Source organism: Macaca fascicularis, chromosome 2 (assembly GCF_037993035.2).
Source record: "Macaca fascicularis isolate 582-1 chromosome 2, T2T-MFA8v1.1".
Lineage (NCBI taxonomy): Eukaryota > Metazoa > Chordata > Mammalia > Primates > Cercopithecidae > Macaca > Macaca fascicularis.
Window position 1 is genome coordinate 155654566 of NC_088376.1, and position 15160 is coordinate 155669725.

The following is a 15160-nucleotide window of genomic DNA, read 5'->3' on the forward strand; positions in this document are numbered from 1 at the left end:
GACGTGCTGGTCAAATTTGTCAAAGTCATAAAATTTGGCAGGAAGGAGTTTGGTAGAAGTGGAAGATGAAGTGAGGGATCCAGTTGAATGAGTGGGATGCTCTGGAATAAGCAAGAATCAAGAACAGGCACTGCCCTGGAGAGGCAGGCAATGCTCCCGCCCCTCCAGCGAGGACACCCCAAGGGTCGTGGGACTAGTGTCCCCGAGGCTCCCCTCGCCCAGGACTGGCGGCATCCCCACCCACCTAGTGGCAGGAACAAACACTGTATCCCTCTGACCATACATTTCCTCCAACAAAACGTTCATTTTCCTGATTTTTTCTAAGAAAATGAAGGGAACATTCCTTCAGCTGGGCATTCCGTTCTTCCTTTAAGGGAGCCTGGCGTTGCTTCCACAAGGTCAGGCAGGAAGGAGGCTAGCATTTTCCCCTCAGTGCTGGCCGTTCCGCATGCTCTAGGGGACTGTCCCTTTAATTCTCTTGGCGGCCTCCTAGGGAGGCACCGTCATCCCCACTCTGTGGATGAACAGTCGAGGGCCAGCAAGTCCAGCCAAGTCCAGAGTCTGGCCAGAACAGGCCAGCCTCTTCGGTGGAGGTGAACCCCTTTCATCTCAGCTCTGGTCTCTGCCTTTCAAGGCAGTGGTGGCTGCTGGTGTATTGCAGGCGTCTTGCCCATGGGGCTGGCAGTGACCATGAGAATGTGAGTTGTCCCTGGCCCCGAATCCTCCTCCTCATGCAGGAGGCAGGTGAGGCAGAGCAGATGGTCATGAAGGCAGAAGCCTGGATCCTGAGCTGCAGGGCCTCGGTGCACTTGCACACACGTTGTCTCATTTTACCTCCAAACCCCTGGAGGCTGCAGTGTTCCTGTGTCTCAGGTGGAGAAACTGAGGCCCACAGAGGTCTAGGAACTAGCTCATGGGAGGGCCAGAGCTTCACCCCACACCTCCAGATGGCGAGTGACTCACCTGGCAAGTGGCTCACCTGTGCCATTGGAGCAAAGGGCTTCCTAGCGGACGGTGATGGGGGCTTTCGTTAGCCCAGACAAGACCCCTGCCCCATCCGCATTTCCTTATTTACCTCGTGACGTCATTCTCCGAGGCGGGTGGTGTTGGGATTATCCCCACCTCACAGGTGAATGAACTGAGGCACAGGTGAGAGGTTAGGTCACCTGATTAATGAACAAAGGCATAAAGAGGGCATTCGTTTTTCGATGGAGAGGATAAAGTAGCCTGGTTTGTACATTCTGAGAGGCTCTGTGGCTTGTTCATCTCGAGGGCTGTGTGTGCTTTATTGGGAGCTGCCCCACCTCCCGGGGCTGGATGCCAGGCAGGCCATCTGCTTCTGGGGCTGGGCGCCCCTCCCACAGTCATTGCCTTCTCCCTGAACGACTGGCTCCCAACTGGCTGCAGCCGTTAAAGAAGTTCCAGGAAAAAGATCTTAGCCAGCCTCCTCTGCAACCTAATTTCTGCTGCTGTGGGTATTGCCTTGTCTGCATAAATGGCTCTGCTAATTTTCTGCTGCTGCGTGTTGTTGAGGTTGCAGAACGGCAAGGGAGGAAGGGCAGAAACCAACCACTTTCCTTGGCACCTGTTCAGGGCCCTGTCAGCCCCTTGATGAATGTTGTCTCTCATCTCCCACTCCATTCGCAGCAGCCCTGCAGTCCTCACAAAGCTGAAGTCAGATCAGGTCGCTGCCCTGCTGAGTACCATTCCCTGCACAGAGGAGAACTCCAGCGCCCCATTGCTGCCCCTGGGGCTGTGGACCCAGCCTTCTGTGCACCTCTCACCTTCCTCCTCCACACGGTGTTCTGGACTCAGGGCCTTCCTTCTGTGCCTGGAGTAGGCACACCTGTGTGTCCCCAGCAGGACCTCTGCACCAGGACAACTCCCAGTCACTCAGACACTCAGGGGTCTTCCCTGGCGATTCCCTGGAGTCTAGGTCAGGCTCCCTTATCTGTCGACCCTCTCGTGGTGCTCACAGTGCTCCTCACAGTACACAATCACACATGTGTTCTCTGCTGAGTGACTGCAAGCTGTGTGCGGGCAGGGACAACGTTGTTTGTTCATCTCAGTGTCCCGGGGACCTGGCACGTAATAAGCTCTCATTCACATTTGCAGACTCAGCTGAAGGAAAGTAGGACCCACTGTTGCTGCCATCCCATTCTTTCTATTTCAACACCAAGGAGACAGGCTGAGGGCCATCAGGCGACTTGCCCAGGGTCCTGCGTGGTCACACTGGGAGTCCAACTAGGTTGTTCTGGCTGAACTTTGCTGTCTGTTCACAGCCTCCCAGCAACTGGGATGTGCATTTCCTCCACATCTGGGTTTCTCAGTGCTCGGTCATGTATGTTTTTAGAGCAGAAATAGAAGCACAATGTTTTGTAAAACCCTGAAGGGGAAGCTTCCACGCAGCACCCAGCATCCAGTGGTGAATGTGACCTTCCATCAGGAAGCCTGGAGCTGGGGTCTGTCCATTTACCCAGACAGACAAATACAGACACACATAGCTCAGGATATGGCCGGCTGTGTTCATGGCAACAGGGCGGGAAGCTGGGAAGGGCTGGGCCAGGCTGGGAAGAGGTCTGAAGAGAGGAGGGAGCGGCAGCAGTGGCTCCGCCCGCAGCAGGTGTGTGGGGAAGGAGGCGGAAGGTCTCGCAGGAGGAGGGGTGTGCTCACAGGGGGTGAGGTGAAGCACATGGAAACCCTGGTGCCAGTAAGCACAGCACAGGCGGGCTTCCAGGAGGCTCTGCCCTGGGCACTGCAGTGGGCGGAGGAACCCTAGAACCACCCCCACACCCAGTTGTTAAACATTTAACAGCACACCATTGCCTGGCACACCTGGGCACCAGAAAGGAGGCCTCGGAGCTTGGGAGCAGGGCAGAGGGGAAGAGGTGTTTCAGAGGCAGACAGGCTTTGTTCTGTTGCAGTGCAAAGTCTCTGGAAGGCTTAAAGCAGAAGAGTAACGTGATTTGATTTCACTTTGCTGGACAGATTTACAAAACACACTAAGGTCCTGGGAACATGTAAATGTGGCAGCCAGGGGGAAGGGGAGATTGAGTTATCAGAATCGGGGTCCAGGCAGGATCTGAATCCAGGCACTAAGGAGAAACCTACCTACCACAACAGAAGCTGAAGATCAGAATGAGTCCAGGTGTCCAATGATGGGTTCTCAGGGTGCTGACCAGGCCTTGGGGGTGGAAGTGTGGGGCTGTCGAAGGCTGAGCCTGCAGGTGCTGCCAACGGGCTCTTCCTGTGCAGAGAGAAGGGTGGCAGTGGTCCCCACCGCCTGCAGTGGGATGGCTATATCGGTCAACCCTTATGGCTAGAACCCGTGGTCTACCCAGCATACCCCCCAGGGAGATTGGTGGCTCTAAGCATGCTCTAAGTCCACGATGGCTGCATTCTCACCATGCTTAAGTTCCACTTAGCCTCTGAGCAGCACCATGGCCTAAGCTCAACACTGTGATGAGAACAGGTGCTTCTCCACCTTGGCTGTACATCGGAGCCACTGTGGAGCTTTTCTAACCTCAGACCAATTAAACCCAGAGGTCCCCTGGGGGTGGGACCCAGGCATCAGCCTTTTTGAAAGCTCCCCAGGTGACTCTAATATGTGGCCAAAGTTGAGAACCTCTGGATTAGAAGGAATTGCTGTAGAGTAAGAGACCACGTGTTTTTGCACATATTGACTTGGTGCTGGATTCTCTTGACAGGCAATTCCAGCATGATGGCAATGTCTTGTGCCATTTCTTTGGTTGCTAAATGGAACCCCGAAGTCCTTTTCTGCTGGGTGGCCCCTGGCTGTGGTGAGAGGCCGGAGAGTTGCATGATCCAGCTCAACGACTTGTCTGTCTGCATTAACAGTAGCCTGAATTATGATAGCAGTGGCTGTGCTCCCAAAGGGGGTTAAAGGATTTAAGCTATCCCTTCTGGAAGCACAGCCCCTTTTGAAGACGGAAGATGCTGACTAGTTAGAGGTTCCAGCCATGCTCCTCAGTAGCCAAGGGAAATGCAGGAAAGAAATCCCATCAGCCAACCCCAGAAATGTGAGGCGGGCAGGTGTCATTTACACAAGTACACATCTGATCGAGTGGAGGTGGCTGGGCATTCCATGGAGCAGTGAAGAAGGCGTGAACATTCCTCTGCTGTTTTTAGGAAAAAGGAAGGAAAAAGGAAAAGGACAGATGGCAAAGGTGATTTGAAAAATGGGGCTAATTGAAGTACCATAAAACAAAGTGGTGCCATTCTGCCCTTACACAGCCTGGCCAAAAAGAGTCATAGGAAGAACACAGTTGTAGAATGAGGTGTCTGTGTCCTCAGCTGGGACCCTGTTCATGTCGCTCGGCTGGGATACAGCTCTGGGGTCCAGTCCTCAGAGGGTTGTGGGCTGATGTCGAGGTAGGGGCATTAGGAAGCAGGCAGGCAACAGGGGAACCAGAGTGACGGTCACCGGGGGTGTGCGGAGAGGCCAGGGCCAAGCAGAAAGGCCCAGGAGAGGTTGCCAGATCAGGCACGGGGGGCCTCTGCCAAGGCAACGTCTGTCCTGACTCCATGGCTTGTGTTCTGAGCCCTACAGCAGCTTCTTGGAGACCAGAAAGCCAGTGGTAACATACTGTGAATGGCGTTTTGCCAACTTGCTGTGTGACTTGGACAACTTACTTAACTTTCTTTTTTTTTTTTTTTTTTTTTTTGAGACAGAGTCCCATTCTGGAGTGCAGTGGCACAATCTTGGCTCAACTGCAACTGCAGTCTTAGCCTCCTAAGTAGCTGGGATTACAGGTGTGTGCCACCACGCCTGAATTTTTGTATTTTTTATAGTGATGGGGTTTTACCATGTTGACCAAGCTGGTCTCAAGTGATCTGCCTGCCTCGGCCTTTGTAAGTGCTGGAATTATAGGCATGAGCCACCTTGCCTGGCCCAACTCACTTAACTTCTATGTGTTTCACTCTCATCTGTAAAGAAGATAAATCATCTGATGACTGGAGGATTAGAAATCTTGCATGTGGAGTTGCAGAGGAACGGGTGTATAGTAAACGCTCAGGAAGGTGGCAGCTTGTTCTCCTCCTCCTCCTCTCTCCCCCCATCACCATTAGCAGCAGCAGAAGTTGGTGGGTATCCCTCATGGCATTTACTCCATGCCTGAAGGAGACTCTAGCTCTCCATGGGTCTTCTGCTAAGAATATAGGTCTTGAAAATTGGATAGTTTGGAATCTAAATGTCGCCACATTCGCCCCCGAGGGAGGAAGCAGACCCTGGTGGAGGACCTGCCTGCCCCGCGCCAGCACTCTGCCTGGGCCATTGACATCGATTAGCTCCCATGAGCCTCACAAGCACCCGCAGAGTGATGCTATTCTTACCATGTTACAGGCGAAGAAATGAAACTTCATGGGACCAGAGCTCTGCCCGAGGAGCCCACAGGAAGAGCGGGGATTTGGGCTCCATTCTGTGTGACTCTGAAGTTCAGCATTTTAACAGCAAACTCCTCTAATTTGACAACGCCTGGAGCCCGTGGTGTGGCTCCTGGTGTTGCTGAGGTTGTGTAAGCTCTGGTGCTGCTGCAGCACAGTGGCAGCCATCTGGGCTTTTCTTTTTTGGAGACGGAGTCTCACTCTGTCACCCAGGCTGGAGTGCAGTGGCACCATCTTGGCTCACTGCAACCTCTGCCTCCTGGGTTCGAGCAGTTCTCCTGCCTCAGCCTCCCAAGTAGCTGGGACTGCAGGTGCACACTGCCACGCCCGGCTAATTTTTCTGTATTTTAGTAGAGACAGGATTTCACCATGTTGGCCAGGCTGGTCTTGAACTCCTGAGCTCAGGCAATCTGCCCGCCTCAGCCTCCCAAAGTGCTGGAATTACAGGCGTGAGCCACCACGCCTAGCCCCATCTGGGCTTTCCTAACCAGGCTCCCTTCTCGTCCCTCCAGGGCCCTCATCTTTGTGTCCCATGGAGCTGGAGAGCACTGTGGCCGCTATGAAGAGCTGGCTCAGATGCTGATGGGGCTGGACCTGCTGGTGTTCGCCCACGACCATGGTGAGTGTCCCAGGGCGCCGTCAGAGCTGGCCGGGCCCTGACAATTTGGAGATCTCCCTCTCTAGTCCATCTCACCGCCAGCATCCTTCCTTCTCAATTCTTCTATTCCCCATGGATGTTTCTAAGTAAAAAAATGTAGTTACATAAACAAAAAAAAAATGTCTGAGGGGCACATTCTGTAGCGTCTGAGACTGAATGCAGGCTGATTAGAAACCTCAACTGGAAAACAAAGTCGGATATGTTTATCTCAGAACTTACCCGAGGCCAAGGAATTCTTTCCTGCATTTATAAAGTGCTTTCTCTCAAAATGGGCCCTAGTTTTTCTCCAAGTGCCCTCAAATGGACATGATGTAGTCAGTTCAAGTGCAATGTAAATCCCGGTTTAACCACACGAGGTTTACCAAGCATTTCAGACCAGGAGAATAGTAGAAGCCTCAACAGGCCATATTGGTCACAAGAAAACCCAACACACATACATATACAGGGACACACACACACCCATGCATATAGTCATACACACATGTGCACACACATACACATGCACACATACATACACCCACACATGCACACCTGTACCTATACACATACACATAAAACGCACACACACACATACATACACATGTGCGCGCACACACACACCCCTACACACATATACACACATTCATACATACATATAGACATATACATGCATACATAAACATACATCCATACACAAACACACACACACAACCCCAGGCCAGGTCTTTGATTCTTTGTCCTGCAGCAAAATCCACAACTGTCAAAATCCAGTGTTCGTTGCCTGAGTCGGTACGTAGTTTCATAATCATGTTTGCAACATTCTCTATGGCTGGGAAGTCTCCCAGTTTAGTTCTTTGCCTAACACTTTTTAAAATTAAGACTTCCCTGTGACTAAACACGGTGATTTCCCCACAGCTTCATTGTAAAATTCTATAATTGTGACCCAGATCCAGAAATGTTGCTTCTGTTTTATCTGATTTGAAAATTGATAATAATTAAGTGATGTCTCTGAAAAGAGGGACAGGGGAGCAGTGACAAAGGCCTGGGAGTCCTTGTAAATGCGGAAAAGCCTTATCTGTACAGAGAAGCTGCACGGGAGGTGAAAAGCTTGCTGGGACATTCTGTAGGTAAAGAGCTGCAAATGTGATTTGCCAGGAGCTCTTATTCAGCTGGATATATACAAGCATCCTCATAACTGACAGTATTGACTAATTCTTTCTTACCATAGTTGTGACATTCTTTAGTGCTTTGCAAACTGTCCCAGTAATATTTGTGAGACTGTTTGAGGAATGATATTTGAGGATTATCTCTGAGGCTTTTAGTATGGGGACTGTGTCATTATTAACTTTGGTACTTCTTACATGTAAAAGCCTCAGATAGGAATTTTTTTTCCTATTGCATTTGCGTCCTTTAAAATTTGTTACACTCATCATCATTATGTTCTAGAGACATCCTGAAGGCAAAGAATATTTGTACTATGCAGCTAGAGTCCCAAGAATCTATTTTGTATCTTAGCACCAACCACCTTCTTATCAGATAAAACTTGGCCAAATCTGTGGGATTAAGTAAATGTTGCTCCTTGTTTATTTTGTCTGACTGTGGCACTTTGAGAAACAATTTTAAAAGCCTCCTTTTTTAGAATAAAGGGAGAAAAGAAACAGCCCACCTTTTGATGTTTCCAGAATAACATCTAAAGCTGAGGCAGAGCTCTCTGTGACATTCTAAATATAGTACAAAAGTGGTTGTTGGTGTTCACCTGTTTCAAGCTCTTTGAATGACTCATGGAAATCTCCCTGGCAAGTGTTTAAGGAAAGTGTGTAATTCAAGAAATGAACCCTGTTGGCTTGTGTGTGTGACTTTTGTTGTCTATGGATGGAAATGACTGTGGCTTGCTTAGTAGAAGGAAGCCAAGTAAATGGGCTGCCATTTCAGGGATCTTGTGCAGGCTGGCGATGCAGGTACTGGTGGCTTGTGATCTTGGCTGTATTTCCTTCTTCCTGAGAAATGTGCTAGTAAGTGAAGAAGGAAGGATTTGAACCCAGGTCAAAACTTCCTTAGAAGGTTGGGGAGGGAGAGGAGCAAATGGATGCTAAATCTGACACTAACTACTATGGATCTCGTTGCTCAATGCATTATAGTATTTCACTGTTCAGCATTTTAACAGCAAACCCTCTTATTTAATAAGGTCTGGAATCCACGATGTGTCGCCTGATGCATTGCTGAGGTTATGTAAGTTCCTGAGCTGCTCCATTACAGCCACAGCTGTCTAGACTTTTCTAAGAAAAAAATTTATTACTGTATACAATGTTTCCAGGCACAAATGCCTACAGAGATCTATGCAGACTGCATTCTTTCCAACATAGCTTTTATTTTATTTATTTATTTATTTATTTTTTGAGATGGAGTCTCGCTCTGTCACCCAGGCTAGAGTGCAGTGGTGTGATCTCAACTCACTGCAACCTCCGTCACCCAGGTTCAAGCGATTCTTCTGTCTGAGCCTCCTGAGTAGCTGGGACTACAGGCACCTGCCACTATGCCCGGCTAATTTTTGTGTTTTTGGTAGAGATGGGGTTTCACCATGTTGGCCAGGCTGGTCTCGAACTCCTGACCTTAGGTGATCCACTCTCCTCGGCCTCCCAAAGTGCGAGGGTTACAGGCATGAGCCACCGTGCCCAGCCCAACATAGCTTTTCAATTTAAATAAAATAGGCCAGGTGCAATGGCTCACACCTGTAGTCCCAGCACTTTGAGAGGCTGAGGTGGAAGGATCACTTGAGGCCAGGAGTTTGAGACCAGCACAGGCAACAGAGTGAGATCCCGTCTCTATAAAAAAACATTTTTTAAAATTAGCTGGTCACTATGGTATGTACCTATAGTGCCAGCTACTTAGGAGGCTGAGGTGGGAAGATCACTTGAGCCTGAAAGTTCAAGGCTGCAGTAAGCCATGATCACACCATTGTACCCAGCCTAGGGGAAAGAGCAAGATTCTGTCTCAAAAAGAAAAAAAAAAAAAATAAAGCAAATATTGGGAGACTGTCAGGGCATTTGTTGTGCCCATTGGAGATACACTGAATACTAAAAACAGAGCTGAAAACACTGCTGCAGGGCCCGTGGCACCTCCGGGCTCCAATGTCCAAACCTCCCATGTCTTTAGCCATGTTGTCATCTGCACTCCAGGGTGTCGCTGGAAGCATGCCACTGCAGCTTTCATTCCAGACAGCAAAAGGGCTCAGACACTAATACACCCAGTCCAGGGCCCACTCAACAGGGAGTTCAAGCCGTGATCTGGACCTTTTTTAACTATCACCAGTCTTGATGTTCTCATCTACCAAATGGGCAAGATAATGCTGTCCTATGGCAGAAGATTGGGGGACAGAGCAAGATCCTGTCTCAAAAAAAAAAAATTTGAAATAAAGCAAATATTGGGAGAATGTCAGGGCATTTATTTGACAGATTGCTGTGAGATAATGCATCAAGGGCCCAGCAGTGTGTGCTGCGTTCTTCCCCTTCACTCTACCCTGTCCAAGTCCCCTCCAGCTACAATGTAGACCGGCTGCTGTGCTGTGTACCCAGGTGGGCGTGACCCCAGGGCTCTGAGCAAGACCAGCAGGACTGAGGCTGGGAGTTAGGTTCTTGTCCTGGTGTGGCTGCCCTGAGTGGGCTGGGTCACCCCTCAGGCCTGCACAGGCTGTTCTGAAGATACAGTGAAGCAATAGACAGGAAAATGCTTTACAAAGTAGACAGAGCTGCCTACAGTGGTTTCACTGCCAGTTTCTATGACACGATTTATGGAAACACTGGCTTCTGTAAATCTGACGCTAACTGATTTTACTACCATGGGTCTCGTTGCTCAATGCATTACAGTATTTCACTGTTCAGACAGAAACCTCTAGGCGCTGTGGTTGTGGCAGTCTGGCTGTGTCTCCAGCATGCCTGGTAGATTGGTGGGCTCACAGTCATGTTCAGTAAGCATCTAATTTAACTTTGTTTTCCATTTTAACCTCAGAATTTGTACAGAATGACCTCATGGGTTTGAACAGCTTGCCAGCAGTGAAAATTGTGATTCCTGTCATTTATTCCGTGTCAACAGCATGCCAGGCTCGGTACCTTGCAATTTTCTCATATGATCTCTAATTTCTCATAACAATTAATCTTATTATCCCCATTTCATAAGTGAGGAACCTGTGGCTGTATAGTCAAGCAGACTCATTCTCACTGCACATGTGTTAGCAAAGGGAAGTTTCGTGTTCTTCCAGGGCACGTGACGTCTGAGACAGGTGCAAGGACTCCATGGCACCATCAATGCCCAGGGTTCCATCTGTAGTTTGCTCAGCTGGTACTACTTAGCATGTGGCTTTCATCTGTGTGGGCACTACCTCCGGCCTCATGTTCTAACAGGTAGATGAAGCAGGAAGTGACAGAGAAAAAGGGCTGGGCTCCTATTGGGAAGGCAAACCTTCTTTAGAAATCCTAGAAGGCTCTAGCTACACCGCATTGACCAGCGCTGTTCACAGGGCTCTGCCTAGCTGCAAGGGAGGCAGGAACTGTAATTTGTTAACTACTGAGCTAAACAACAGAAACTTCTGTTGGTAAGGTAGACACAGAGAATCGACATTACTGATGGCTATCCATCTCTGCCACGCCATACTCCCAGGTTTATTATTAAATGAGCATTTCCCCAGTTGTTTCTACTTTATGTATTTTCTGGGCATTTCAGCTCACTCACTGGGTTTCCTTTCTTCTCACCCATCCTTGTGTTCTTTCTGAAGGTTTTGGTGTGAAGGCTATTAGTATTGACATCATTAATAAGTATTGATTGAAGTTCCTAATTGGGTGTTTGTTCTGGGTGAGATGTGAAGCAAGGAGAAATGCATGGACACAGTAACTGTTGTCCTAATGAGAACATGACCTGTCTTCCCCAGAGAAAGCAAGCAGTCCCTCTCTAAGGGCATAGCTTTTTATAGCATGTATTATCCTGTGTGGGAACTATTCCTTTAGGCCAAGGCAGCCACTGCAGGCAGGCAAAGACAGTGTCTTACACTGTGTTGTCCATTCACTTGTCTCCCTCCCCCAAGAACCTTCTCGTCATCTTTGCACAGCGCAGTCCATTCCTGGACTGAGCAGGAAGTGGAGGCATCACCAGTGTTTGTTGAAGGACTGGAAGAGTTTATAAGCTGAAATAGATCAGACCAGAAATGCTTTAAATATTAAGGGTAGAGCATCCACATTAAGGTATCCACATAAGCAGGGCACTGCTGGTTCCCCTCAATGAGGAGAGGGTCCAGGAACGTGGCCACTGGACCTGAGTCTGGTGACCAAGCAGGTGGAGAGCCTGTAAGTGCCGTGGAGGCACTGCTGGGACAGAGGCGCCACCAGGCCAGCAGCTTGGACAGGGGTGTGGCACCTCCGGGGCTCAAGGCATCCTCAGTGCCTGGAGGGCCGGCAGGGTGGCCAGGTCTTGTCGGGAGAGTGGAAGCTTGTCAGCAGGAGGAAGGGCTCCGATCATTGAGAGCCATGGTTCTCACCTTGGCTACAGTCAGGATCACAGGGGAGTCAAAAAATCCTGAAGCCTGGACTCCCCCTCCCCTACCCCTCAGAGATCCTGATTTGTTGGTCTTTAGTGTGACCTGGGCATCAGGATTTTAAAAGATACACGAGGCGATTCTCATGCGCAGCCCAGGTTGAGAACCACCACCAAGCAGAGGAGGCCACACAGGCACGGTTTGGAGCCAGTGAAGACAGGATTTATTGGGAAGGACTCTGGGGCCTGGAAGGATGGAAGGCCACCAGGAGACTTTGGAGATTCTCAGGAGAGGGGCCCCAGAGCAGGGCCCATGAGGGAGAGGTGCATGGGCAGACAGAAACAGAGGGGCTGCTGCCATGTGTGAACAGGTGGGGACACCAGAAGATGGGATTTTCTGCAACATTCTAAATATAGCAGGGAGAAAACCAGGGCTGGCGTTCTCTTGGTCCCTGGGTCTGCCAGCTGCTGCAGTGACTCACTGGAAACCCCTCGGCCTTCCACGCAGGCAGAAGGGCCGGTCTCACCCCTAGGAGGCCAGGAGGACTCCGAGAGAAGGCCACACACGGCCCCACCCGGGAGGTGCTGCTGCGAGAGACGGCGGGAATCTGAGGCCCATTTCACCTTGGAAGGCGCCAGCAGGCCCGCTCCCTGCAGTCCTGCTGGAAAGGGCCCTTCCCCAGGGAGCAGCCCCCTGACTTCCTAACACACACGCTCAGCTCCAAGCGCACTTGCTGGGGCCAGAGACGCCTCCTCTGTATTTACAGAGTATAAAGGAACCATCCTCAACTGATTAACAGTGAATTAATTATCCGCAAATATTTGAGGGAAAGTGTTAAAGAGGGCTTTCTCTGTGTGTGTGTGTGTGTGTGTGTGTGTGTTTTAACTCAGCTGGGGCACGTGAGAAGAGGAAGTTTTGAGGTAATGTCTGTGGGCGGCAGTTAAGCGCGGTTCTTTTTGGCGGGTGGGTCCTACCCAGTCAGAAGAAGAGTATTTAGGAAATTCAGGGGGAATAATTGTATACAAGTGTTTTTCATCCAGGGAGACAGATTTGAGTCAAGGTCTCTTGCTGGAAGTACTCTAAAATAAACTGCCATCGGTTACAAGTAATATATTTTTGTTTGAAACGTTTGAAAAATGTGTTAACCGTTTTTCTTGCCTTAGTAAATACGAGAATTAAAATAACAGAGTGAGTTGCCCTTTAAGGCTTCAAGAGTTCATGGGGGCCCAACTCCGAGGGTGGGTGACAGTGAACTTGCTGCAACTGGTAGAGTGTGGGAGAGTGGACCATGCCACCCTGAGACCCGCAGGGTCTCTGCTGTTGCCAGCTCCTTCCCTTCCTCTCCCTGCCTCCTCCTCTTCCCTCTTCATTCACTGTTAAGCATAGTGAATGCTCCACCTTTGATGAAAGTCTGTTGAGTTTATTTGGTGTAAACCTCGGATCTGAGTTTGTGTGCCCTCTCTGATATGAGGTCATTTGTCTCTTTGTTATACAAAACAAAAACCTCCATGCAGCTCAGTTGCTCATTTGTAAAATGATGACCGTGATAATAACAAGGTTGCTCTGTGGCCGTGGAGACGAAATGAGATAGCACAGGGTCTGAAACTCCAGTGGCAGCAGCATCCCCAGGAAGGCCTGTTGAAAGCCAGATGGCTGGGCCCGCCCTAGGATTCAGATTCAGTTGGTCTGCTGTTGGGCCCAAGAATATGCTTTTCTAACAGGCCGCCAGGGGTGATGCTGCTGCTGCTGCTGCTAAGGACCCCTGAGAGAGTGTGTGTAAAAAACCATACACAACGCCAGGCATCTATTAGACATGCAGCACCTGCCAGCTCACCTGCAAAGCAAGGTTCGGGGAGACATTGCAGCTATTGAAAGTTCTGGCCCAGACTTCAAAAGGATGCTTCCTCAAGGAGGTGAGATTGAACAGGGAAATATGGAGAAAGAGCATTCAGGTGAAGGAACTCTTCTTCATTCATTCTTTGATATTCACTGAGTGCCCAACTGCACTCCTAACTGTTCTAGGCACAGAAGTCCAGCAGTGAGCCAGGCAGACATGAGTGAATAAGGAGAAATGTTATGTCCTGCCCAGTGCAGGGGAGGCAAGAGGCAGGAGGCTGCCAGGGAGAGGGGCTCCCTCTGCCCAGCAGTTCGGGAAGCCTTTCAAGAGGCTGTGGCAGTCAGTTGGACCCGTTCTTGCCAAGGTCCAGGTGGCAGAGGGAGTCTAGGCCCGGGGGCGGGGGCTAGCAGGGTGCTCCCAGGTCGCCAGCAAGCCAGGATGGCCACAGCTTAGACAAAGCAGCCGGTGAGCAGTGGTGGATAGGGGCCTTATGGGCCCAAGGAGGAGGAGCAGAGGCTGCTCTGGGATGTTGGAAGCCACTGGAGGGAGGGCTGCAAGCAGGGGAGCAATATGCTGTGACGTGTGTGGCTTCTGAACGACCCAAGGCTGCTGCGTGAAGACAGATTGCAAGGCGAAGGCAGGGAGTGTGGGGAGGACTTTGGGCTGCCAGGCTGGGAGGGACTTGCCGTGTGCTGTGTGGCCGTGTCAACGAGACCTCTCTGAGCCATGAACTTGGGTGGTGACCCTAGGAATAAAGAGGCCTGAGCAGAGTGGAGAGACGCAGAGATAAAAGCAACAAGATTTGGCAGAGAGGTGAGAGACAGGGAAGGCCCAACAGTGGCGAGCCTGAGTCTCTTTGTAATGACATCTGCCTCTAGAAACGGAAGGCTGAGTTCTAGTCTGCATCATATTGAACGATGTCTCAGGGTCCCTCCCCCAAGTCCACATGTTGTGGATGCCACATAAGGCAGTGAGATAAGAGCAGGTGCACTCCTTTAACAAGTCCCCATCACGCTGTCCCGGTCCAGAGCCAGCCCGGCACAGCCTGTATCCACCCCACCTGCCTAGGCCTCTTCTGTCTTGTGGTGACCCCCATGGCCTGTCCTAAGAAGACACAAGTACTGAGCCCCCAGCATGTGCTCAACACTGTGTTTATGTGTTCCCACCTTATCTGACTTGTCCTCACAGCACTACCAGGAGGCAAGACTGTTGTCCTCCTCTTACTGTTGAGGAAGCTGAGGCACAGACAGGTTAAGCCACTGCCCAAGGTGGCACGGCTGCTATGTGGCAGACCCTAGATTCAAGCCCAAGCTGTCTGGCTCTAGAGTGCAAGGGGTCTAGAACTTGGCCCCCTGGGGGGACCCTGGTCTCTAAGCAGCAGCCCACAGCATTCTTGGGCCCCTCAAAAATAATAATAGTCACAAGCACAGAACCTCACAGTTTATAAGGGGCTTCCTCAAGCATCTCATTCCATCTCAGTAACCCTGGGAGGAAACCAGCCCAGGCTGGAGCCCAGTTGTTGCCTTCAAATCTGCTGAGAGTGCCTTAGTGCGCCCAGGCTGCTGTAACAGAACACTCTAGACTGGGTGGCTGGGAAACAGCAGGGATCTATTCCTCACAGTTCTGGAGGCCGGGAAGTCCAAGGTCAAGGTGCTGACAGATTCCGTGTCTGGTGAGGGAACCACCTCCTGGTTCATAGATGATGCTTTCTCACTGTGTCCTCACATGGTGGGAAGAGGGCTAGAGAGCTCTGCAGCCCCTT

General features: G+C 50.5%; 1 protein-coding gene across 14 annotated transcripts in view; it reads left to right on the forward strand.

The window, feature by feature from the left end:
* Positions 1–15160, forward strand: part of MGLL (monoglyceride lipase) — a 136525-nt gene that overhangs the window by 37227 nt on the left and 84138 nt on the right. For 10 of the 14 annotated variants that reach the window (XM_005571787.5, XM_045385602.3, XM_074033210.1 and 7 more), the window contains exon 3: positions 5916–6022. The exons of the other annotated variants lie outside the window; for them this stretch is intronic. In XM_005571787.5, the coding sequence (XP_005571844.1) occupies positions 5916–6022 (107 nt within the window). The remainder of the gene's footprint in view (positions 1–5915; positions 6023–15160) is intronic. 14 annotated transcript variants of the gene reach the window in all.